The sequence below is a fragment of the Pseudopodoces humilis genome, chromosome 22 (assembly GCF_049639895.1).
Source record: "Pseudopodoces humilis isolate 2021_Gansu_Grassland_sample_001 chromosome 22, ASM4963989v1, whole genome shotgun sequence".
NCBI lineage: Eukaryota > Metazoa > Chordata > Aves > Passeriformes > Paridae > Pseudopodoces > Pseudopodoces humilis.
Window position 1 is genome coordinate 3493724 of NC_142221.1, and position 26589 is coordinate 3520312.

Genomic DNA, 26589 nt, shown 5'->3' on the forward strand with positions numbered 1-26589 from the left:
AAAAATAAAACCGGGAAAAATAAAAAAAAAGGGGAATTGGAGAGAGGAAAAAAATACTGGGGGAAAAGGAAAAAAAAAAAATGTTGGGGAAAAAGGAAAAAATACTGAGGAAAAAGAAGCGGGCTCCGAGCCAGAGCGTCGCAAAGCGCCCCCCGCCCCCGCTCCCGCAGACAAAGGGGCAGCGGGGCGGGCCGGGGGCGGGCCGGGGGCTGCTCCGCTGCCCGGGGCGGGGAGAAAACTCGCACCCACCGCGGCTCCCCGGCTCGGCCGGGCAGGTGGGGTCTCTCAGCGCTGCAAGTTTCCACAGGGCACCGCGGCGGAATTGCGCGGGGGGCGGCCCCGCCGTCCGTCTGTCCGTCCGTCTGTCCGTCGCTTTGTTCCCGGAGGATGCGGCGCGCCTAACCCCGGCCCAGGCGGTGGGGCCGCGGCGGGGGCAGGGGCAGCCCTCCGCCGGAAAACTCCGCGCCGCCCTCCTTCCTCCTCCTCCTCCTCTTCCTCCTCCTCCTCCCGCTCGCAGCCCCGGCGCGGAGCGATGCTCTCGGGGGCGGCGATGGAGCGGGGCGGCAGCGCGGAGAGCACGGCGGCCCCTCGGGCTGCCCGCGGCCCCTGAGCGCCGGCAGGAGGAAGAGGAAGGCCGGGGCAGCGAGCAGAGCGCGGCCATGGAGGAGTGGAGGCAGTGCGGCCGCTGGCTGATCGACTGCAAAGTTTTGCCCCCGAACCACCGGGTGGTCTGGCCCTCGGCCGTGGTCTTCGACCTGGCGCAGGCGCTGCGGGACGGGGTGCTGCTGTGCCAGCTGCTCCACAACCTGTCCCCCGGCTCCATCGACCTCAAGGACATCAACTTCAGGCCGCAGATGTCCCAGGTAGGACGGGAGCGAGGGATGGAGGGGTGGGGAACCCCCAGGAGCGCCTGGATGCGGCCGTGGCTCTGGCACAAGTTGGTGGGATGCGGGAATGGGATGGGGTGAGATGGAGACCGTCTGTCTCCCACCCCGCAGCTCCTCCCTGCCTTTATCCCCCCGGTTCTCGCCGGTCCAGCGCCGGGGGAGCCTCACGGGAAAGGCTCCGGGGCGGGGAGAGAACACCCCGGCAAGGAGGGAAACATCCCCCTTGTGTTTACAGTCATGGCGAAACAAAAGCAAATAACAGGGCTAAGAGGAGGAGATGGGATTATTCGGGGTTTTCATGGAGGCGCTGCTTCGTCTGAGATGTGCGGGAGGAGCGGGCGCCGGGACGAAACTTTGGCTGGGAAGACTCAAAGCAAAATAAATGAATAAATTTATGAAAACACACGAACCTCCGGTGCTCTGCGAGCCTGCCCCAAAAGCAGCCGGGCAGGGAGCGAGGCCAGGGCAGTGTCCGAGCCCCGGTGCCGCATCTGCGGGGCGGGAGGTGATGGGAGCCTCAGGTCGGGGACTCCAATTGCAGCCGGCTCCCCTTGCCTTGTCCTCTGGGACATTGTGGATCTACTACTTGGCTACTCTAAAAGGCCTCCATCCCTGGAAGTGTTTCCAGTTCCTGGTTGGTTTGGTGGAAGGACGCTTAAACAAACGGAAAAGAACAACAAAAAAAAAAAAAAAAAAAAAAGAAAGAAACAAAAAAAGAAGTAAAATCAGCTCAGGTTGTTTTGGGTCTAAGTGCTCCGCTGGTGTTTTTGCAAGCTGAGCTGTAGGTATTTGCATGGGAATCGGGAAGTGAAATCGATTAGAATCAAACGAAATGGGGGTTTGTGCCCTGCCCGCCGGCAGCCCCTGTGTCGACAAGTTCATTTTAGAGCGCCGGCTTTTATTTTAGAACAACAGGTTCTAGTGGTGGAATCAAAAGGAAACTTTCTGCGTTTAGCTCCGCTGAAGCCTTCAAGGATAAATAACCCCCACTGCCCACAAGAGCTCTGTTTCTGTGCTGAGAGAGCGAATCCCTCTCCCTTTTTCCGCTGGAGTTTCCTTCCAAGGCAATTTTTTTCCCCGGCTGTTTGTCCCCTTCACCCAGCAGGACACAACCGCGTGTGCTGGGGTGGCTGCTGTGCTTGAGGACAGCCAGGAGCCCCCAAATTTGGAGCCCCTCTTCGGGGAGCAAAGGGCACTTTGCTGTGAGGATGTCCTTGATCCTGGCAAAGCACAAGGATGGGAATTCCTGTGGTGAAACCAGCCCAGAGTAAATAACAACACGTCCTGATGCCCCTTTCCAGGCTGGAATAATGCTGTGAGATCTCCTCTTGGCTTTCCAGGCTGTGAACTGATCAAACTGTTTTCTGCTCAGGTTGATGTTTCCAAATACAAACTGCCTTGCAGGAGCTGTGGATGAGGAGGGCTGGAGCTTTCCTAGAATGTGCTGAGAATGGCACACTGGGATTTGGGTTTTGGCTTTTTTTAAGGAAATTCTGTAATCCTACAAAGCTAATTTTGGTGCTGTAGTTGTCCTGTGGGCAGCTCAGAATGGGATTAAAGATGTGGCACTTGGGGATGTGGTTTAGTGGCAGATTTAGCAGTACTGGGTTATTGGTTGGACTTGATCTTAGAGGGCTTTTCCAACCTAAACTCCGGTTCTCTGGGAGCTGTGATCCAGGGAGGATGCCAGGGTGGTTTAGAGAGGAGGCTCTTGCTGTCCTTGCTGCTGTTTGCTGGTCAGAGAGGAGAGTTTACAGCCCTGCTGTCTTTAATAAAATTGCTTTCTGCTTATCCCACCTGGCTGCTTTCACAGGCTTTAGGGGATGTGTGAGGGGACTGATTGCCATGGGTTTGGTGGCACTCTCTGAAAATCAGGTCTGGGGAGAGGGGGGACCAGCACAGAGCTGAGCCCACAGGAGCTGCAGAGCATCACCTGGCATGGGAGTGGATGCTCTGGTGAGGCTCAGCCGCTGCCTCAGCCAGGATGGGACCCAAACCACTCTGGAGCCAGCCTTCATATTTGATGTGCTCTTTTGGTCATTCCTGGGTTTGGGAATTTGGCTTCTTCCCAAATTTTGCTGTGCTGGCAGCCTGGGGAGGTGATGGGGAGGAAGGAGCTGAGCCCAACCACAGAAGGGACAAACACCCCTGGGATGCCCCAGCCCTGCTGTGGCTCTGGGGGAGCAGTTCAGTGTCTCTAGGCCAAATTTCAGAGGAATAATGTAGGAATCCATCTTTGCCAGCCAGCTGTGATGTGCTCAGACATGGGGCAGGGATGCACAAGGAACTTCAGAGGTTGTTTTTGATGATAAATTCACATTTTGCCTGGCTGGCTGGACTGGCTAGCCAGCTGTCTGCCTCACTGGAGAGCTCATGTTGTTATTAATCAGGTGAAATGCCAGGGGACAAGACACTTGTGCTAGACTTGAAACACCCAGTAACGCTCTGCCATCCACCTTTCCTGCTGAATTAAGTGGGGCTGTGCAGGTGTGTAATAAGGAACAGATTTTTGCCCAAGGTGAGCAGCATTTCAAACGCCAGAGGTGAAATCACATCTCTGCAGAGAAGCACTTTAAGATCCAGGCACTCATGTCTTATTTTTTTAATCCCTTTCCATGCTGATTTATTTTTCCTTGCAGCTGTTGGAGGTGTGCTGCAAGGTTGGAGCGTTGGCAGCCCAGGGAGGTTGCAGGGACTGATGCTCCTGCTGTGCAGAGATGGTGTCCCTGTCCTCTTAAAAGCTCCCCCAACCTCATAAAACCTCCCTGTGTTTGTTCAGCAGAGAGGCCAGAGTGGCCTTGCAGCAGTAGTTTAATACATGATGCTTAATTAAATAAATGAGGCAAATCACCCTGTTAGGTTGGGGTCTGAATTTTGCTTTGTTTCCATGTTCAGTTCCAGAGACCCAAATCTGGTGTTTGGTGGTGCCTGGGAGGATGGGATGACCCAAAGAACTTCCAGAGTGGCCAACAAAATAAACAGGAAAAACAATCTTGAATCCCAGCTCTCTTCTGAGAGTTGCTGGACGTGAGTTTTGATGAGCCTGGAGTAAAACTTCATTTCTGCTCATTGCTTTTGCTGCTGAGACTTTTTCTGGAGGGCTGAGAAGTGGCATGAGGGTGATTGCCCTCGGTGCTTATTGATCATGATGTCTGTTTCTGTGATTGGATTTCTGGGGGTGTCACTCAGGGTGATTTTCCAGCCAGCTGGGAGAGTGGGGTGTAAAGGACATTTGAATTTGCAGATGGGAGCAGGGGAGGAGCCCTCTGGTTTGCATTCCCTGAGCCATCCCCAGAACCCCACTGTTCTCCCCATTCCCCTTCCTACCTCCAGTCCTCTGTCACTGTGTGTTACAGCTGCTCTTGTGAGTGAGATTGAGATCTTTAAACTTTGCATTTTCATCAATAATCAGGTTTGAATCGTAATTTTGTTAACTCTCTGGTCAAATACAAATTAAATTACTCTTCACTCATGTTTCAGCATAAAAAAACATAAGTGCAATAAAACACCTGCATGTTTGGGTGAAGTTGATATTTGGTGCTGTGAGTTTTGTGAGGTTTTATTTTTTTTTTTTTTTTTTTTTGCATTTGTCTTAGATAAAATTAATCCTTCCTGACAGGGCCTTGGATGTGTTTGGAGGTTTCTGGGGAAGGCTGCTCCCTCTCAGGAGCAGAGACCTCGTGGGGGCTGCATCAGCTGTACCAGACACCTTTGTAAGTGTGGGATTGATCAGGGATTATCCAGGAAAACGGGGGGATCTGGGAGTTCCTTGCACTGTCCCTCCTCTGGTGGCTGAGCTCAGCTTCGTGGTGATGCTCTGAAGGGTATTTCTGCTCCCAGTCTCTGCAGCTGAAGGAAAATGGGTTAATTCAAGGGAGAACAATTGAGAAATAAGCAATAACCATCCCAAATCCTGCCCCGCTGCTCTGTCCTGGCTGTCTGAGCACCTGCTGCAATCTCTGTGGATTAAGAGAGGTGGAAATTGGTGCCTCTCACCCCTCCTCAAAGGCTAGTCTGGACACTGCCAAAAATCTTCATTATCTTCATTTTCCCTGCTCCAGAACCTCCTGGACTCTGGAGATGAAGCAACCACAGAGTGAACGTGTTGCTGCATGCACAGACGTGAAGTTAGCAGTAATGGCCAGCTCATTAAGGATTCTTATTTTGAAGCATATTGACATCTCTCCAGAGGGAATCCACCCTGCCCTGCAGTGCCTGGAGGTTTGATTTGGGCCCTGGAGGCTGATGAGAGGCAGCAAATGTAATTGGAGTGATGGCTGGGCTGCCCACTGCTCTGCTCTGCTCTTATTAAGGAACCAGGCAGACAAGTGAACCTGACTGCCAGGATTGATGGCTGCGATGCCCCACACTTGACTGAGCTGTCAGATGGCTCCATCCTGTTGTTTTTTCTTCATTTGCCATCCAAATCCTGTTTATTGATGATGTAGGTGCTGCTTTGCTGTGACAACTGGGAGCAGCTGGCTCGGAGCCTTCCCCAGGTACAGGGGAGATGGAGGCAGGCCTAGACAATTTGGTGCAGGGAATTATTCACAAGGCTTTGGGGTTTTTAACTTGCCACTTGAAGGCTTTATAGCTGCAGTGCTTGTAATTACTTCCATATGTCATGATAGTTAAGTATAATTCAGTATTATCAGAGCTGCCTAGGTGGGTGGGTTTTTTGAACAAGGTCTGTGTAGCCACTCTGATTTGCCCTGCTCAGGTCCTCTGGCTTTTTATTTACTCTGTGCTTTTTGAAACTGAGTTCTGTTCCAAAAAGGCTGTAAAAAATGGCCTTGTTACATATCCCTGTTTACTGTGTCTCACTGACTTCCCGTTTGGATGTGCTGAGCCTCTCAAAGGGAAGAAAGGTGCTCTGTGTGTCCTGCCAGGCTCGTGAGCTCCCTGCAAAACAGGAGCTGCTCCCACTCTTCCTGCCCAGCCCCGCTCTGCACGCCAAGCAGAGCCCTAAAACCTTGTGTCAGCAGAGGTGGGACCCTCTCTGTGGCTGCCTGAGGTTGAAGGATCCAACTGAACCTGCAGCTGAAGGCTCATAAATATTCTGCTGGGCCAGGAGAAGCTGAAGAGTGTTGGATGGATGCTGTGGGCTGTGCCAAGCAGCCTGAAAAGCAGTGAAAACTTTTTTTCATTCTTCCCCATGCTGTGGAATGACTGATGAGAGCTGAATACCTGCATTAAACACCTACCAGCAACATGAATCAATAGATGCCTTTAAAAACACAAAGCCAAAAAAAAAAAAAATATAAATAAATAAAAAGAAATGTAATTTTTCAAGCTGGGACTGGGCTTGGAAGCTGCCTGCTCTCCCAGCAGCTTGTTGATGAGCTGGAAAAAATGCCTGGCTGGTCCATCCTGCCCGGTGGTGATCGGGGTGCTCTGCCAGGAGCAGGGGGTGCCTCGGGGCTGGGTCCCTCCAGACAGGAACGGGAGGATTTTTGGCAGTGGCACTGCTCAGCTGCTGTGTCTGGGTCTGAGCAGGGCTCTTGGGTGAGGAATTAGGGAAATTAGGGAATTTGGGGTGGATTGTGTGGGAGGGCTGAGCATCCCCACCTCAGCCTGGTGGGATGGGACCCACCACCCCAACCTGTGGGTGTGGGAGCCCCAGATCCTTTTCCTTCAGCTCATCTGGAGCCAGAAGGGACCTGATTTTTGGCAGGGACAGAAATGTTGCTTCAGACTGACCCGAGGGCAAATTTTTGATCAGTTTCTTTGTTGTTTCTTAAAGAGACAAAGCCTTTTCCCAGCGCTGGAGCTGTTTTCCCTTCTCCACTTGACTCCCTCAAGCTGTGATGAGAAATGGATCAGATGTGCTCATCACAAAAATCCCAAGCTGGGGCTTTTTGGGCCAGAGCTGTGCTGGGAGGATCAGGGTCCCATTGCTTTAGGGTGCAGTGTGAATGGGTGGGTGCAGGGCTCTGGGGTGCCCTTTTTGGGTTGGAGAGGATTGATTTGGGGGTGGTGGAGGCTGGGAAATGCAACAAACTTGGGAAATGCAGTGGCACTGACCACTGGGAACCGAAGACTCTCTCTGCTTTGATTTTTAAAGCATGGATCCACCTTCTTTGAGCTGTGCAACACTTTTTAAGTAAATTTTTACTTCCTCGCACCACTCTCAGCATCAGTTTGCTCCTTTGGACTCCTGGTGATATTAAAACAATCTTGTGGCTGCTCCTCCAGCAGCAGCTTCTCAGAGCTCTGCTCCCACCCCAGGGTGTGCTCTGTGCCCAGCAGGGTCACCCTGTCCTGTCAATGTCCATCTGTCTGCCCAGCTGGCCCTGCAGCATCCTCACACCCCTGGGACTCGTGGCCCTGCTGCCAGCCTGCAGTGTCACCCCCAGCTCTCTCGGGTCAGGATCAGCTCCAGGGATGGAATTTGGGCTCAGGTGACCCCTGTGTCACCCAGGTTCACCTGCTGGTTCTAAAAGTGTCCTGCTGATTCTAAATCTCAATGCTCCTTTCACAGGAGGGGAAGGACCTTCCTTCTCAGGGTAACTCCACCACAGCCTGCCTTTGACAACTTCAAGCTCAGCGTTGATGAAATTACTTTTGTATCTCCCCTTCAAAAAAAGCGCCTGAAGAAAAGTCTGTTTCTAATAAAAGTGACTTTTCCTCCCTGCTTTGTGTTTTCTTTGGTTGTAGCTCAGGGCTGCAACTCTGGTGCAACCATTCTCTGCCCTGCAGCCTCTGGAGCCTCGCAGATGTCCAGGGATGGACAGGCAGGGCTGGGTTCTCCTTCCTGCTTGCTGCAGGTTGTGAGCAGAGTACAGAATTTTGTTTATAACCAATCTGTGCTGCTCTCCAGGTGTCTCAGACCTGGGGTTTGTGACTTTGCAGATGCTGAGCCCTATGAAGTGATTTTTCCCTGCACATTTTGTGCTTCTGGGAGTGTTTGTCTGGGATCCTGGACTAGCCCAGCCCTGGAGTCTAATCTGTGTTAAGGTTTAGCTAAGATGCCCTAACCTGAAAGGCTTTTTTAGGGTTTATGTCTGTGATGGGTGTTTGGACTGAGTCCCCTCCTCCTGTCTCAGAGGGTGTTTGTGCTCTACCCAAAGCCACAAGGGCTCCACTGTAGAAGGGACTGTAAAAATAACAGGTGCAGTTATGATGAATCAGTTTGCTGCCCTGTGGAGGCTCTGAAACAAGATCACTTTTCCTCAGGAAGGTTGCTGCAGAGCAGGAGTTTGGCCATCACCTTTCCCAGCCTTGGCTCACAGGTCCTGCAGAGCAAATTTCTGGGCACCTCTTTGGATCTTTTTGGATCCCTTTTGTGGAGTCCCCAGGCAGTTGTTTCCTCCTGCTGGCAGAGCTGCCAGCCCTTCCTGGCCCAGGACAAAGGATGTGCCTGCCCCTTGTCCCTGCTCTGAGGAGGGAATGTGGAATCTGTTCCTGTTTTGTAAGCCATGGGCCTGCCCTGTCTGGACAGCAGGATCCTCCTCTGCCTCCTTGGAAAGCCACCAGCCTGACTCACATCCTGGCTTGTTCCTCGTGGATCCCGTGAACTCCGCAGTCAGCGGGCTCGGTGGCATTGCCCGTGGTACAGACCCACCAATAAATCAGATTTTATTCACTGTGCTGCCTCTGGGCTTCTCAGGATTGGATTTTCCAGGCTTGCTGGGCGTGGGAAGCATCCCCCATGTCACACAGTGTCCTCTCCCAGCCCCTGCTCCGGGTGCTGGAGCTGGCTTGGCACAGGGAGATGCTGCCAGCTGCCTTTGGGTGTGCTGGGATGTGTGGGGAGGTTGGGAGGGGTTTGTGCCTCTCTGGGCTGTCCTTGGTGCTCCACCAGGGACCATGAGCCTGTGCCTGCCCCCACTGGGCCTTGCTTTGGCCCCCAAACCACCTGGATTTGGTAAATGAGGAGAGGGGGAGGTTAAAAGGTTCCCACAGAGGAAATTTGCTCTTTCTCTTCCAGCATTTGCCTTAACACTGATGGAGGGGGGAGTAAATTGGCTCTTTTGTAGCATTCATATCTTTTGTTGTGTTTTATAGTGGTTTACAGCTAAATGGAACATCTGGTATTTGAAGGGGGCCGAGGAGGGAACAGAGGAGGTTTGTGGTGGGGAGGGGGAGGAGCAGGAGGAGTGATTTGTGTTCAGCACCACAAACACTGAATTATCTGTGAAATCCACGGAACCCGGGGGCACTCAGTGCCTGGAAAACAAATGTACAGCCAGGCTGGGAGCAGGGCACTCCCTGTGCCCCATGGCAAAGCTGTGGCAGCTCCTGCATCCCTGCAGGAAAACCCCATGGCAGGACCTGTCACCGTGTCCCTGCCCAGCACCTGCCCCACAGGGAGATGTTTTCCCTGGTTTTGCTTCCCAGGATGAGCTGTTTGGCTCCTTTGGGTTTCTCATGGAGCACTCAGGTTCGTGCAGGAATCAGGTTTTTCCTAAAGAAGAGCCTTGCTCCTGAGAGGTTGGGCTTTGTGGCAGAAGCAATGAGAATGTGAGAGACATCTGTGATAATGTAAATATAAATATAAATATAAATATAAATATAAATATAAATATAAATATAAATATAAATATAAATATAAATATAAATATAAATATAAATATAAATATGAATATGAATATGAATATAAATAAGAATATAAATATAATAGAAATATAATAGAAATATAAATATAAAACAAATGTAAATATAAATATACATATACATATAAATATAAATATACATATACATATAAATATACATATAAAGGTACATATAAATATACATATAAATATCCATATAAAGGTACATATAAATGTACATATAAATACAAATATATATGTTTTAGATATAAAATATAGGGTAGAGATAGATGTGTAAAATACAGAAGTATATAATGTAAATAAAATTGTATTTCTTTAAGAGCTGGAGTGTGTTAAAGCCTGGAAATCCCAGGCTGAGTGGCATGGCCCCCGGACAGGAAATGTGCACAGCATTGGAACAGGCTTGTGTGCACATCGAGACCCTTTGTGTTTATGGGAAGCACTTTCTCATGTGAGTGATCTTCCAAGAAAATCACTGGTGAGCCTTGGAGAGGGGAGGAGACAAAATAAAAAAAAAAAAAAAAAAAAGAAAAAAAAAAGAGACATTTCCTCCCATAGCTGTGGGAGAATTGTGGCTTTAAACAGAAAATAAACCAGAAAATTTCCTAATAAACCCAGCAGAAGAGTTTATGATTTTTTTTTTTCCCCTTTTTATAGATCAACTTCTATATCTTTATTTTCCTGCTGCTGCTGCAGGGTCTGGGGCTGTTTCCTGGGAGTTTCTGCTGGAGCAGCAGCTGCTCAGCACAGTGTGGCTCTGGGCTCGGCCACTGGCCCTGGGTGGCTGAAGTGGCCCTGGGGCTCCCTTTGGTGCCCCTCTGGCAGAGGATGCTCCATCTGCAGGGTGGAAATGGCTTTGTTCTGCTGGCTGGGCAGAGCCCAGCTGATGGCAGAGCTCAGGATTTTGGGGACAGGGAGTTATTGTGGTGCTGTGGCAGCTTCCAGCTCTGGGTGATGCTTTCAGGACCGGCTGGGTGGCTGCTCCTGGGGAGATAGGGGTGTCCCATGGAAATATTTGAAGTTTTCAAGCTGCAAAATAGACCTAAAAACTTTTTATCCTAAAGGGGTTGGGGGCACAGAGCCAGCCCAGCAGGAACCATCCCAGGAGGAAAGCTGGGGGTGTGGGGCTGCCTCCAAAAAGGTGAATTCTTCAGGGTGAAGCTGCAGGACATGAAAGGTGAGGTTTGCTGACCTGTCCAGACTGGTCTGTGCTGGGAGTGGATGTTCCCAGGGAGGTGTCCCTGCCCCTTCCTGGGACGCACTGAGCATCTCCCAGCTCTTGTTTGTGGAACCCTCTGGGGTTTAAGAGTGGGTATTGCTTGAGCACAAATATTTCTACAGAAAAGTGGAGTTTTTGAAGGGCTTACTGAAATAATTAAAAGCTTAACCTGGGATCTTGCCAGATGTGAATCATCCCTGAGTGGGTTTCCAGGTCACAGGGCAGGCTCCTGTGTGGCATCACAGATTTGTCCCCTCGCTTTAACCCTTCCTCACCCATCAGTTCTGGGTTCTCCAGGGATTGGGATGTTCACACTGATGGAGAGAGGACGCTTCCAAGGGGTTTAATTGCTTTAATTGCTGCTACTCCCCGCAGCTTTGGCCACTTGAAGTGTGATGCAATCAGTGTCTTGCTGGTGAGAACTTCACCTGAGATGCAGAAAACACGGTCAGATCCCCTGAGCAGCCAAACCTGTTCCTTGGGTGAGAGGGTGAGAGGCCAGACAAACCTTTTGCTTCTCCCTGGCTGCATTTTCCACCCTCAGCGTGTTCAGGTGCACGTCACCAAGCTCTCCCCACCAGGACAACACCTAACTACTTTTATTTTCTTAGAGGTGACACAGGTTAGAAGTCAATTTTCCTGCTATTGGCAGCTGGGTTATCTCGGGGAGGGTAATGAGGAGGCTTTAATGAAGCTACAGTATCTGCTTGAGAGTGGGGTTTTAGCCAGGTTGTTGCAAGAAGCATTTCTAATTAGGAGAGATTTAATTCCAGATTTTTGTCATCCCCCCCCCCCCCCTTCCCTCTTAATTATATTTGCTAACGTGTTTAACAGCTTTCCCTTCAGAAAAGAACAATTTATTCAAAGGTCATAAATAGATTCTGGCATTAATTACTCCAGGAGCCACACTAGGCTGCTCTGGAGAAAGCAGCTCCGTGGGGAATGCTAAACCTTTCACAGTTGGATTTATCTGGGGTTGAAATGACTTTGTTTGCACACACCCCCCATCAAAGACACCTCCAAAAAAAAAAAACCCCAAATAACTGATTGTATCCACATTCCTGCCCAGCTGAAAACCCACAGGGGGATCTTGTAGCTGATTTCCCTGAGATTTCGGAACAAGAAAATCACAGCATCCCCCTTGATGTCTTTGAATTTGTTTTGTAAGATTTGGGGTTGTTTTTGTCGATTGGTTTGGGATCCCATCATTGCTGTGGATGCTGGGCTGGAGCAGGGAGAGCAAAGCCTGGCTGGGACCAGTGGCAGAAGGACAGGGCTGAGCTGTTCCCTCCTCATCACCCCCTCCCAAGCTCAGCCCAGCGTAGGTTAATAGTTTTTGTAACCTCCAGATTTTGGAGTGGCTGCAACATCTGTTCCAAGTGATAATAATGCAGTGCTGAGGGGGAATTAGCATACAGCTGCCAGGGTGGGGGAGAGCCTCTATAGAAAAATAAATGAATTTATTGATGGAAGATGAAGCCTCATTGCGTTTTCATAGTTCCTGGTAATTTTGGCAGTGTGGGCAAAATCTGTTCCTTTGCAGTGGGAAAAGGGCTGGGATGTGGGACTCTGATGTGATTTGAGGCTCGAGTATCCTTTGTTTTGTCATTTCACCCAAAGCCAAGAGTAGTTTTTGCTGGCTTCAGGTTCTTTTTGAAGGCTCAGTCTGCCAGATGAGCCCTGTTGCCTGGGTTGGGTGGGTGATGTGAATATTTAACATCTCTGGGAATAACTCTGCTGTCTCGGTGACCTGATCCAGTGGGTGGCATCCCTGCACATTGTGCTCATCAAAGTCTCTTTTTCTTGCACTTTGGCTCTTGCTGTGGTCACCAGGAGCTGCAGGTTGGTGTTGGCACTTCCATGATGTGCTGTTCCCTGTGCTGGTCCCTCTCCATCCTTCATCCTTCATCCTTCATCAGCCTCAGGGATCAGGATCCTGGGCAGGTGTCTGACCCACAGCTCTGCATCACCAGCACTGAGCTTCAATATTTCTATGCCTCTTCCTCCCCTGGTGTTTTTCCTGGGCTCCTGTGATGTGACAGGTTAATTTTTCCTTGAGGGAAGGCAGACAAACAGGCTCTGCTTTCCTTGCTTTGGGGAAGTGCAGAAGAACGTGATTGAAGTGCTCTCTGAAGCCCAGCAGACTTGAAAGCAAATTTAAAATGCCCAGGTTTTAAAATTTACAGACCCAGAATGATGACTGGTGAGATTCTGGATTCCCCTCCTTGTAAAATAATAAAAAAATTAAACTGAAGCCAACCCACATTCAGCTTTGGGCAAGAACTGAGTGCACAGAATTACCTGTTTTATGTGGGGACAAAAACGATCTTAAACACCTGATTTGTCTGGATGTGAATGAAAGGAGTGAGAGTAAAACTTCAAGGGGTGGAAAGCAGCCTCATAAATGCAGAGGGGCAGAGAGGAACTTGCCAAAGATGGGGAGGTGTGTGTGCATGGATGTTGAACCCCCTGAGCCAGGGCAGAGGGAAGAAAAACCCCCTGTAGCCACAGGATTTGCAGGGTCTCTTCACAGGAAAATCTGAGTTTCTGTGAGCAGACGTAGAACTGCTCAAATCTTGTTTTGGTATTCTTTTTTCCCCTCCCTTCTGAGTTAGAGTATTTTTTTGAGAGACAGCTCTTCTAATAACAGTGTCAGGGTGTGAGGATCCCGTGTGACACAGCCAGGAGTGTTGTGGATCCACAGAAACCCGTTATTCAGCCGAGCAGAGCTGTCATCACCTGCCTCTGGTGCTGCTGAGGCAGGAGGAGCTGCTCCCACACAGCACACAAAAAGAGATATTTAACTTGTCTGTGCTTGAGGTGCCTTAATAACTGCTTGGGTTTATCCTTGGCACGTCAGCAGCCAGGCTTTGAGCGCTGAAGGATCAATGTGGAGCTGCTTCTCCCTCCACCCACCGAGGGTTTTACTCAAAAATTGGACAAAAATCCTCCTGGCGCTGGCTGCTCATCCCACCTGCAGCTGGCTCAGGTCTTTGGGTCTCTTCATCTCTTGACATTTCCAGTGTCTGTTCAAATGAAATGGATCTTCAGCCTCTGCTCTCCTCAGCTCTGACATCCTCATGCTCCCTGGAATCCCAGGACTGGGGATGATGGAGGTCAGGGTGCTGTCCCTGGGTGTATTCCTGCTGTCTTTGAGAAAAAAAAAAACTTTTTCTGGGGGAAAAGTAAAACCCAAGCAACTGTTAGATTTTTACAGTTCTGTGAGTTTAAGGCAATGGTGAAATGCCAGCTGTGGGCTGCTTCCACACCCTGCTTCTGTAGGAATCTCCCTTAGCAGTGCATGTGAATGCTCTAAAAAGCCACTTACATGTTACTATTTGCATTACTTTGTGTTATTTGCATTACTTTTTGGATGATTTCTGCATTACTCATGGATTCCCCAGTCCAAGCTCCATTTGGTACAAGGCCCTTTGCAAACAGAGGCCTGGATCTGGGCAAAGGTTATCCAGATAATCTGGGAATGCAGAGCACCTAGATCTCATTCTGCCTGAGGACAACCATTGGGCAGAGTGATTTGTTGTCCCTCTGCCTTGCTGGGGCTTGGGGAATGACAACTGGGCTGGATTTTGTAATCAAACATTTGTTTTTGTCAAAAGGGACTCAGCTGCTGGGTTACTGCTGGGTTATATCTGTCCCTGTGTGTGTGGGGCTGCATGAAGGGGACAGAAGTGTGAGTTCTTCCTCTCCTCCTCCTCCTCCTCCTGGGATGGTGCTGAGTCCCAGGCTCAAGATATGGATCCTTTTCCAGCTCCAGGAAGCTTGGGAGAGCCATGGGACTGCTGTGTCCTCCGCAGAATTCTGTGGATGCTGTCCCTTCCCCAGGCTCCCCCGTGGGCACTCCCAAACCTCATGGCCTCTCATGAAGAGAGGTTCTGGCTGCTGGAAGGGAGCTGAGCTGGATTTCCCAGTCCTCCAAAGGGTTTGGGAGCAGATCTGGGGCTGGTCTGGGGGGTCACACTGAGCTGCTGTGGGACCTTGGAGCTCCTTGTGGAGGAAATGGGCTGGGTGAGGAATGAAGTGGTCCAGGGTAAAGCCTTGCAGCAGGTGCTGTGTGTCTGTCCCTCCTGCCTGGATGCTGACCCACAGGAGCCCTCCTGCTTTCCTGGGAACTGGGGCTGAATGGGAGTGGTGCTGCTCTCAGGCTGTGGGATCTGCCTGGCGTGGGCTGGGGAGGTGGGGAAGGAGGATTCCATCCTGGTGATTGTGTAACTGTGGAGTTCTTCCCTGAGGATTCAGAGCTGTGGTTGACCAGAGTCTGGCTGGGCACGGAGCAGCTGGGAGCTCGTTCCATGTGCTGGAGGAGGGACAAAAGTTCAAAAAGTTGAGTGTCTGAGTGAGACCAACAGCTCGATACCAGGGAAGAGCTGACATGGCTGGAAACCAAAACTGGGGCTGCATTTCAGATCATTGCATCACTTTTACTGGATGCTTCTTGGATTATCCAGTGCAATGTGAAGAAAGTTTCCTGGGATGGAAGGAGATATTTGGGAGTGAAGGAGGACTAAAACCTCCATTAAATCCCTTTGGCCACTGCTGCCAAGCTGGGGAATGATGGCTCAGAAGTGTGAGCACATCCCGGGCTGTGCAGGGCCAGGCTCACAGAGGGGTCAGCTGTGCCCAGAGAACACACTCTGATTTGGGATCTGGGAAGAGCTACCAGGGGCTGGCCTGAGCTGCTCTACCTGTGCCTAGAGGTTCCAAAGGTGGAGGTGGAAAGGCTTTCCATGTTCCTGGGAGGTTCCAACAACCATCCCCAGCAAAGGGAAATGTGCAGTGCGTGGCTCCCGCGCCTCTCCTGGGTTGGGACCCCTTTGCCAGAGCTCCATCACAGAGATGTTGGTCCCTGCTCAGGCCCTGGCCAGGGAATGCTGTTCCTGGTGGAGTGTGCTCCAGGAAAAGCCTCTGCCCCGTGAGTGTAAGCAGAAGTGACGGCTCACAATGACTTTACATGACATGTTATTTTTGCTCCCCTCCCTGAGGCACACAGCAGCTGGAGAGCCTTTCCCCCACAGAGCTGGAGGCAGCACTGCTTTGAATAAGAGCTTTTTGCATTGCAAGCTACACCTTAGGAGAGATATTTTATTTCCCTGGCTGTTTATAGCCCTGTAAAATACTGTGGAGCCTTCATTTTCCCTCTTTGCGTGGTCTCCATTGCATTATGCAGAGGAACAATTTATTCCTAACAGCTCAGCCTAATGCATGCCACAGCCATTTCCACAGGAGCCAGACCTGCCTTAATGTTTGCTGGATGGCTTTTTAAATGCTTCCTAAGCCAGGCTTTTTAATAACTCCTGCTCGGAGCTGAGTGTACATAAGTCTGACAAAAACCTTCGTGCTTGTTCTCACACCTCAGTTCTGTGCTTTAAAAATCCCTCCCCTAGTTCTAGGCTCTGTGTGTGTGTTGGTGGAGGCAGTTGCTAAGAGAATGGATTATTTAAAGCAGAAGGAAGTCATACTTGCAGCTGTACTAAAAATTAACTTCAGTTGGGTGGTACTTAGGAAATTAAAGCAGGGATGGTGGCAAAAAAAAAAAAGGGGGAAATGAAGAGTGTGTGTTTGACTGGGTGTTGATACTGTCTTAACTGTGTCAATGAAGTCACTTTAATTTGTGGGTCAGTGAGCTTTTTTAGGGCTGCTGCCTGGTTAGACTTATTGATCCTCTCCCATTAAGCTCCAAATATTGTCCTTTCCTGTCCAGACAGATCTCAGCCCACTCCAGCAGAGTGGGTGGCTTTGGAAGGAGATGGAGTGGAGCAGCTGAGAAGGAATCAGATGCTGCTGCCAGTTCCCCTCTTCACCCTTCTGGCTGAAATACAGCATTAATAGTCCAGCCCAACACCTCCCTGGGGCCTTATCCGCATCCTCAAATTGTACTAAATTAATTAGCCCGGCACAGCAAAAGCAACCCAACCTTCCCTAACGCTCTGCAAATGCAATTACCCTGGTACCAGGGTTTATTTGAGATATTCCAATTAACAGTCAGCTTTGCTTGTGCACTGTCTGCTGGAGCTGCTCCTGTCTGGCTGGTAAATACCTCATTAAATCCTGTTCCGTGGAATCCCAGACTGGTTTGGGTTGGAAGGGGCCTGGATGCTCATCCAGCTCCATCCCCTGCCCTGGGCAGGGACACCTCGTGCTGGAGCAGCTTGTTGCAGAGGAAATGATGTCCTGGGGAAATAGCTGGGTTTGACAGGACCCAAATCAGTGCAGAAATGGAGGGAAGCAGGGTTGGCTCCCAGAGACCCAACCTGGATTTTCCTATTGTCTCCCAGGGAGATTTTCCAGTGGAGTTTTCCTGCTTAACTGAGTGTAAATCAGCGCAGAATTACACAAGTGTTGGTGCTTGTGATTAATCCACACACAACTTCACATTAAATAATTTACCAAAGCCTATTTTACAAAATATAGCACCCCTCACAAAACATAAAATAATGTTCTTCCTTCTCTTGTCCTGCTTATTTTTAGCACAGAAAAAATAAAGAATTCTCTGCTTGTGTGTGCTTAGCCCCTGTTAGCCTGGCTCAGAAAAGAGGACTTGCTGTACAGAAATATGAAGCCAGATCTGGAAACTGTTCAGTCAAAGCATCCAGGAGATTTTGGGAGGATTTCTAACCCCCTCTAGCATCAAGTGCCAGCTTTGGGCACAGCCCTGATGTGTTACTGTAGTAAATAAGTGTTAGGAGCTGCCAGGAATGGGATGAGGGTGTTAAATTAGAGGGTCCTGTTACCTTGTTATCCTCCCCAAGCATTAATTTATATAAATATCCACAGCCTTGTTTCCCGTAATCGCTGGGATCTGTTCTCACTGGTGGTTTTTATGAGCTGGGGACCTGACCTTTTTAAGCAGCTTTACAAATTAAGTAGCCAGTAGATTAATTTTCTGTAGCCTGTTTTCATCATGCGGAGCAGGAACTGTTCTGCATTGCTGTGGCAGTAAATTTTACCTCTGGAGCTTGGGAAGGGAGTGAAAAAATCTTCCAGATAAGGTAAAATAGTCACATCCTCAAGGAGAGATTGAAATAAATCGGGTCAGAAATGAAGCTCCCCTTATTTTAATTCAGGGGAGGTCAGGGACAGGGAGGTTTGGAGTCTGAGGCCAAAATTTAAGCACTGCTCACTGCAGAAAGATCTTTAATTCATCGTGGTAACAAATCTCTTGATGCTTTAGGAAACTTCCCAGAACCAGACTCAGTTCTGGCTGGAGTCTCTGATTAAATTCCACCCTTGCAAAAAATAACCTGAAATGGGAAGTGATTTCCTTTTTGTTGCCTGTTTTCTTCCTGTGGTGTGGGTCAGGATAATTGAGCTGGGCACGGGCAGGGGGAGGCTCCATGTGCAAAACCACTCATGGGGCTCATTTAGGACAGCCCTGAACTCTGCTGGGGCTCAGAGGATCCTTCCCAGAATTAGGGTTTCCTTTCAAACCCAGTGCCAGGATCAAGGAGTGATGTCTCTTGTGCTTTTCACTGATGTCCCAGTGTGATTGCAGTGATGCTTGAGACTCTCTAGTAAGGAATTAAACCTCTCCCTTTTCTCTGCGAGGGCTGAAAATGCTTAATTGAAATCTTACAGATAAAATATAGCCTCTAATCTTAAAAAAAAAACCCAACCAACCAACATCACAGTAATGCCAGTGGCCTCTTCATCCTCCCCCTGATCAAAGTTCATTCTGATTTTTATCTCGTGCCTACATTAAATATGATGGTTAATCTTCAGATTTCCTGTCTCGGCCTCCCAAGCTTTGTGATACTTACAGTTACTCTTCAGTTAATTAATTTCCTTGCAGTGCTGAAAGGAGAGGAACTGATACCCTGAATGCAAATTGCCCAGGGCAGCACAAGGGCTTTAGGTAGAATGAAAAATGGGTGTTTGTGCCTGTGGTTGTTGGGTTGGTTTTCCTTTCCTGGGATACAGGGATGGATTTGGGCTTGATACATTTGGACAAGGAGGATTTTGGGATGTGCTCTGAAGCTATCTGGAGTTGGTAGAGACTCATGGGGGGCTTCTGCTGATGCCAGGGGAGTTCTGAGTACCCAGCTGTGGATTTATCATTTGAAACCCTGACATTTTCCTATTCCTGGGGTGCAGGAATTTCCTATTCCTGGTGCAGGGCAGGGGATTCATCCCAGCCTCACTTCCAATGTGGGCAATACCAAAAGCCCTTCCTGTTCCCTTCTTCCCAATACTGAAATGCAACAAAACCATTCATTATTTAAAGCTGAGGAGATGAAGAAGCCCCGAGTGACCCCAAGGGCCTCAGGGCCACCTGTCCATCCGCAGCCCCCAGGCTCAGGCAGCCTCCAGATGCTGGCACAGACACCCCAGGCTGCTCTCCCCAGCTGTGCCAGCCTCTCCTTCAGCTCCTGCTGCTGCTGAGAGCTGGAGATTCCGTGCTCAGCTCTTGCCCATCACCCAGGAAGCTCGGAGGAGCTGCTGGGCCGTGCTGCTCCCTCCCCAGGCTCGCAGGTGCTGTGGTACAGCAGAGTTTCTCATGTTGGAGGAGCAATGCCCAGGTTGGTTGGTCCATTTCTGCTGCTTTTTGGGGTGAAGAAGGTGCTGAGCTGCTGGAGCCAGCCCCACCTCTGTCCTGAGGAGGTGATGGCAGCTCACAGCCCTGGTGTGCTGCCACCAGCTCCCAGGGACCTGTTAAAAAGCACATTTTGGGTTCAATCTTGTGAAAATGCAGCTTGTATGGGGCTGCATCTGTTCTCCAGAATGTGAGAAGTGTTCTGGCTTTAATTCCTTCTCTAGGCAGGAGCTGGGGGTGTCTTTCAGCATCATTACCTGGTGCCATTAAGAGAAATGTTCTGAGAATTCATTGTCTGCTTCTAAAAATGCCATCCTGGCCCCTGGGGTGACATTTTGGGGCTGTTTCTCTCCAAACCCACTGGCCTGGTTTTCAGCAGGGCTCTGGGGGTGGCAGCAGCCCAGGAGGTGTCACCAGGAGCAGGTTGTTTCCATCTCCTGCCATGCAGAACCCCTCTGCTGCTCCAGTCATCTGGGAGCTGAACGATCCCCTCCAGCTCTTGTCCCCTGGACAAGGCTCTGCAAATCTCACCACAACAGACATCTGCAGCTTTTCCAGGCTTTTATTTCCTCTGTTACCCATCTCAAAGGTAAAATCTGCAACAAACTTGGTGTTATAAATGCTTTTCTTGGCTGAGCATTTGCTCTGCAGTGGTGATTTCCCTGTGGGTAATGAGCTTGGGCTCCGTGGGATGAATGTGGCAGGAGTTTGTTTGTTCTGCCTCCTGGCAGGTACCCTGGCACTTCTTGCACTGAGGAAAACAACACATTTAGTTGTAATTTTGGAGGCTTTGTGAAAGGGAAATGAGGCTAATTGGAAAGGAGTCACCCCACAGCGTGACTGCACGCAGAAAAATTGCATTTTACCCACGATGGATGAATAATGCCATGGCAGCTGTACAAGCTCTTCCCAGAAAAGTCTTTTGGATGTTGGAAGGTTGCATGCTGTTGGTCTGGTATCAGAAATTTCTGAAATCAGATTTCTTGCGATGTTTCAAGCAAGCAGAGTCTGCAGTGAGGCTGCTGTGTGCTGTGAAATGAAGATGCTCCTCTGTCTAATGACAGCTCAGGGGTGTTTGGGGATCAAAAAAACCACAGATTTCAAGGAAGGGACCATAAAGCTCATCTGAGCCATGGGCAGGGACACCTTCCTCTAGACAAAGTTGCTCCAAGCCCTGTCCAACATAGCCTTGAACATGTCCAGATACCAGTGAAAGGTATCACTTTCACAAAGGTATTAAAATCTACTCATCTGGGACTCCTCTATAACTCACACAGAAAGATTTTTAATTTGGCTTGCATGAGTGATTATTATTTAATTGCATGTCTTGACAATTTTGCATGAATGACACTGGAGTCTCCTGTGGCAGATACCCTCCAATCCCACCCTGCTGTTCACAAAAGTTCCAGAGCTTGGCTCTTCAACCATTTTTTCAGGGCAGCTTGCTTTAAAACTCAAAAATGAGTTGTGGGATCATCTTGAATGAGCCCAGGTTTGCAGGCTGCTGCACCGAACGCTTGACGTGACAAGGCTGCTATTGACTCATCTGAGAGCTGCACCAGAGCTTTTCCCATCACTGTCCTGTCACAAGTTCATCACAGCTCCATTCCCTGCCCCAGCCTGAGGAGCAGGAGGACAAAGGCTGCCTGGAAAGTTCCCTGGAAGCGCAGCATTGCAGTGTAACTCTAGCCGGGCTTACGCAATTCTTCCTTTTCCTCAAGAGCAGCTGAGTGGTCTGGTATAATTTGATTGTCATGGTTCAGGTCAAGTCCTGTCTCAGAGCTTTGGGTTGGCCCAAATGTTTGGAGTTTTCTCTGCAGGAGCCTTCCCACACACAGAGTTATCTCATTTCTTCATTGGCTCTCATCAGGATTTATTTTTCACATGTCCCATCTCTTATCTGTGGTCGTGTTTTCAGAGTGAAGTGTGATCCTGGGTGAGGCAAACACAGACTTCACAGCAACAGTATGAGCTAACACATCTCCTTTTTCATTTTTTTATTTTTTCTTTTTTCCTTTTCTCCCCCTTTTTTGGCTGAATTCCCCTGATGGAGCTGCATTTCTTCCAACAAGAAGAGAAAAAGGCGGGGTTTGAGGAGTGTGGAAGGGAACTCTTCATTCAGGATGCCAATTGTGGGCAGATTGAGCAATGCCTCCAAGCTCTCCTGCTCCCAGGCTTTCTGCAGCCTCAGATTTAATTGCTCAGGAAAGCCCAGCCTGGATTTGTCAGTCTGCTGTGGAGACGGCCAGATCTGGCATTCAGGAGTCTGAGATTCCTGGATTCTGTCAGAAAGCCCAAAAGAATCACCTTGGATGGATTTGGTGCTGATGAACCTTGGAAGTCTCTGAATTTCTCCTCTGGAGCAGGGTGATGATCCTTGGTGGTCGAGCTCCCTGCCTTGCCATCCATCCCCCAGGAGCTGCTGCACACCAAGGCTGTCAGAAAGGGGTGGTGCCCACCTGGTTTTGCCAGAAGCTCTTGTTATTCCTGGGATTGGCTCTTCAGCTCTCTCATAGACAGCCTAAAAGATCCATTTCTAGTGACACTGGGATTTGATTGGGGTTTTCCAGAACCTCAGTGGGAAGGGTTTGGGTCACACAAACCTCAGACCTGTGGCTGGGGGGGTTGGAGCAGTGCTGAACCTGTTGGACCTGCTGGATTTGGGGTGGTTGGGGGAATTTTGGCCCTTGTCAGCACCATGGATGAAACCCTCCCGGACATTGCAATTAAAGGCAGAAAACCTTAATGATTCTGGCTTTCCCAGTGTTTGCAGGCCTGGGAGGGCTCCACAAAGGAGGGAAGTACTGTCAGCAGCAGCATGTCCAGGGTTTTCTTCGGGAAGTTGCAGCTTCCTTCCGCTCATTTAGAGCCCCTGAGTGCCGTGGGGTGACCCTGGGATGGACAGACGGACAGAGCCTGGCATTCCCCCAGGAATGTGGGATCTGCTGGCTCCTGGCATGGGCTCTCAGAGCCTCCTCTGTCACCAGGGAGAGGTTTTGGGCTTTGAGAGGTCATCACAGCTGGTGGGAGCTCACCTCTCAGCACACAAACATCTGGGCTTGCTGTGATGTCTTTTCCCTCCTCCGGACTCACGGATGTCACCGGATCCTTGTCCCCTCCTCCTGCACTGAATTGTCTTGGACTCTCAGCTCCCTGATGGATGGGGGAGGTTTTAGCTACACTTACAGCCTTCTTTTTGCTTTTCCATTTTTTTCCATATGTAATGGGGGCAATGAACCTGGCAGTCTTCATGGGGAGTTCAAGAGTCAGGAAAACTTCCCTTGGATAAAACAGGATGAGCTCTTGGAGCCCTGGGCTTGGCAGGGTGACAGCAGCCCCCTCTGAGTGTCCTCTGCCCCTGGGGCTGAGGTTTGGGACCTCTGGGTATTTAACAGGTTACTCCAGAGTCTCTATTGTTTGTTTTTTTTACTTTAATTTTGTAGTTTTAAATGATTTTTTCATGATCCCATATATATTCTGGTTTCCAGTTCATGAGTTTTATATTGTTAACTGAGAGTCCTGTTCCCTTTGAGAGCCCACAGACCATGATGGGAATTTCCTATGGGGTAACTGGTGGATGTTTGTCCCTCTGAGCCGTGCCAGGGCAATGATCAGTGAAGGTGTGAGGATGAGCAGGACCAGAGCAGGGCTTGGCAGCCTGTCCTGCTCTGCTGCTGGACCCCTGGTGTATTTTCTTGGGCAAGGTGGAAGCTCCTGGTGAGTTTGTGCAGGAATTTTTCATCCCCCCTGAGCTCTGGCTGCTTTTCCTCCCTGGGAAGGACCTTTCCTTGCTTTCCACCAATCCTCCCAGTGCCCTGCCATGGGTGGATGCTAAAAACCATGGTTGCTTTCCCTCAGGTGCTTTCCTAGGGATAAATGGTGCTTGTGAGTGGATGTGAGAAGGAGAAGCTGTGGAGAGGTCAGCCCTCATCAGTGTTTCAGGCTCATTAATCAGCCTCCCTAAGTGGAATTTGCCCAGCCCTGGAGCACTCAGCAATGGGAATGGCTTTGAAAGGGGGTGGGGGAGAAATAATAGTGCTAAACTGTTTGAGAAATAATTTCATTCTCCACTTCTCAATAGATAAATCTGCTGTCCAACAACCTGAAATTTAATCTGTCCATCTGAAGTAATTGATGAGCTGCGACTTGAATCCAAATGTGAAGGAGAATTCTCTGCAGAGGTTTTGTGCTGCCAGAGACAATGGGGCAAAGCTGGGGAGGAACAAAGCTGGGGAGGAACAAAGCTGAGGAGGAACAAAGCCACAGGAGATTTGGTGCTGCTGTGGGGGGAATATGAGCTACACTGGTGCTTTTGAGTGGTTGCTGCTCCCAAAACTGTCCTGGGGAGCCCTGGATGTGGAGGGGAGCTGGATGGGGCAGAGCCATTCAGAGGGATCAGGTACAGGTCACGATTTCCAGTTTTAGATCAGAGAATGGTTTGGGTTTGAAGGGACCTCAAACACCACCTAATCCCAACCCTTGCCATGTGCTGGCTGCAGCCCTGCAGCTCCCACTGGGTACCCTTGGACTTGCTCTCCATTCCTGAAGTTGGAGGAAGCCAAGGGAGTTTTGATGCCCCTCTGCAATATCAGAGCAGCACAGGGGGACTCGGCATGGCTCAGAGACACATCCTTTGGCTCTCTGCAGAGGTTTGTGCCGTGGGACACCTGTTTTCCCCTTGGAAATGATGTGTTTTCTCAAGGAGAGAGCTTCCCTTGCCCGGTTGCAGGGCCTGTGACAAGCAGACACTCCCAGCTCCCCGTTGAGGACTCGCTTCTCGCCCGGTGCTTTCGAGCTGTGCCAGCAGCATTGTGAGAGGAGATCTGGCATCGTGGCCAGGAAGTGCTAAAGAAAGTCCCTTTCCTCATTCATCAGCAGAGTTATCTCCCCCAGCAGAGCTCCAGCATTCCTTGCACGCTGCAAGACACATTTCAAGCCCACGGCTTCGGCCACGCTGGGCACGTGGCCATGTGCCCGGACACCCTGTGTGCCACTGTGTGCTCCCCCACAGCCCAAACCCCTCTCCTAAAGGCCCTTCCCAAAGTGCTGTGAGCTGCTGGATATTCCTGCCCTTCCAGGCAAAATCACCCTCCTCATTTCTTTCCTTTTCTGTGTTTTATGGCATTTTTAAAGCAGTCTCTCGGAGATTCCCAAGCTTTGCATGTCCATCCCAAGTGTGAGGAGCGGGGGCTGCTTTGATGCTCCTCCAGACCCCACCTGGGACCCCTGTTTGGTTGTTGAGCAGCTGCTGATGCATTCTCCAGCTTTTTGTCTGTCTCTGCCACCACCAAGCTTCTCAAGAAAGCAACGGAGTCCCCATTCCTGTGGGATTTGATGGGGTATGGATGTGGCATTTAGGGACATGGCTCAGTGGAGGGCTTGGCAGCGCTGAGTGGATGGTCAGACTCGATCTTAGAGGTCTTTTCCAAACAAAATGGATGTGTTTTTCCATTAACAAAGCAGTTTTGGTGGGTGTCAGAAGCATGTGTGGCCTTCAAGCCTTTAGGGCTGGGACGTGTTTCCAACTCGGGCCAAGGTGCTGGGGTAGTTGGCTCTTTTCTGATGAATTTGCATTGGAAATGGCTCCTGTCTTGTCAGCACAGCTGCTACGGGTTCCCAGTCATTTGGGGACCTCAGGGAGGGGCCTGAAGTGGGGGTGTGAGGGGGAGGAAGGGGCTGAGTCCCCCACACCCTCCCAAAGATTGTTCTCCCACCCCCAGAGCTGGAGTTTCCAATTGCAGGAACATTGGACCTGCCCTTCCTGCCCTGGGGTGGCTGGGCATGTCCCTGCTGAGATCCCAGTGTCCCTGTGCAAAGTGCACTTACCCCAAGTGCCAAATTACCCTTTTTTGACATTGCCTGGAGGCACCTCACCTTTCTGAGCCTGAGTGGCACAAAAACTGGGCAGCACAGCCCTCTGTATGCACTGTGATCATCTGAGGAGTCTCTAAACTCACTGAATCCAGTAAAAGAGAGAAAATCATGAAAACTTTCTTTTAAACAGGGTGTCCCAGAAGCTGCTGAGGAGCTCCCAGCATGTGCCAGGCATTAGGGCTGTTGGCCACCCTGCGTGCAGGAGGGTGGCCCAGGGCTCCCAGTGGGAGTTCAGAGCAGTTTATTCACTTTATGACTCTGCAGAGTGGTTAAAAATAAGTAGAGCTCTTCTGAAACTGGGTGAGTGCAGGTGACGGGGCCCTTCTGCTGCCTCTCTCTAGTGCTGGTTCTTTACAGCCCTCCAAGGGCTGGGGCAGAGCTTCCCTCATCTATTACCTTCAAGGTGTTTGGTTTTACCAGACAAGTTTCTTGCTCTGTTTGGCACAATTCCATCCCAGTTCCAGTCACCTCTTCCCTCTGGCTTTAACTTCCCTCTCTAATGGGCTTTGCAGTGCCCAGGATGTTCTTCCCACCCAAGGATTTGTTCTGTGGCTGTTCCAGAGGCTGGAAATGTTGGTAGCCACAGCATTTTCTGTGGTCTCAGATCTCTACCCAGAGCTGAGCATGGTGTGTGTGCCCAGAAGCCATGGCTGGTGACTCCCAAGGGTTTTTTGGATGCACAAAGATGGAGGGTGGTGGCAGGATTGGGAATTTGTGTTATTTGTGCTCCCTTGCACCAGGGGAGATCTCAGGACCCTGCTCAGCACCAGCCTCGCTCGAAGCAGATAAATGCCACCACTGATTTTGGGCCTGACAGGTGCTGAATGAGCCCCTTGGAGAACAGTGATTTTGCTCTTTTTTTCTCCTGTGAAATGTTTGCTTGTCCAAAGGTGTGATTGACTGGTGAATAAAATGGCCTTGGCACACCCCATATTAAACTGGAGCTAATTTTAACATGTGGCTGTTGAGGTAACAGTCTTGAGCCAAGAATTCATCATCTTCCACCAACAGCGACCTCGAAAACGCCAAAGAAATAAAAAGCACGAGAGGACACTGCAGATTGGCCACAGGAAGAGTGCCAGGAGTGAGCTGTGCCACCAACACCCACTCTGGGAGTCCCCACCTGGACTTGTGGTGCTCGGAGTGAGGAGTGAGGGTGAAAGCCACCTGCAGTTGTCATCCTGAGTGGTGGCTTTTCCTGTGGGCAGCGTGGTGGCCTTGCTCTGCTGCCAGCTCCTCACTGCTGGGGCAGGACTCTGCTTAATTGTGTTCTTTGGGTTTTACCCCAGGCCTTTTTCAGCAGCTTGTTAAACAGATTATGGCTGTTTTTACCTTGATGTTTGTCACCTGCTGGCACTCAGGGCCTGGCTGCTGGTGTGGTGGCTCTTTGCTGATGTCACCTGGAGCTGCAGGAGGGCACTGCCACTGTGGCAGGTGCCTTCTCCTCATTTACCTGCTGTGGTGAGGTGGCTTCCACATCTGAATTGGATGAGCAACATCACTTTT

At 50.1% G+C, this 26589-nt stretch overlaps 1 protein-coding gene across 1 annotated transcript in view; it reads left to right on the plus strand.

Annotated features, from left to right (window-relative positions):
- Nucleotides 1–257: 257 nt before the first annotated feature.
- Nucleotides 258–26589, plus strand: part of VAV2 (vav guanine nucleotide exchange factor 2) — a 122679-nt gene continuing 96347 nt past the window's right edge. The window contains exon 1 of the mRNA XM_005529215.3: nucleotides 258–863. Within this exon, the coding sequence (XP_005529272.1) occupies nucleotides 660–863 (204 nt within the window). The 5' untranslated portion in view covers nucleotides 258–659. The remainder of the gene's footprint in view (nucleotides 864–26589) is intronic.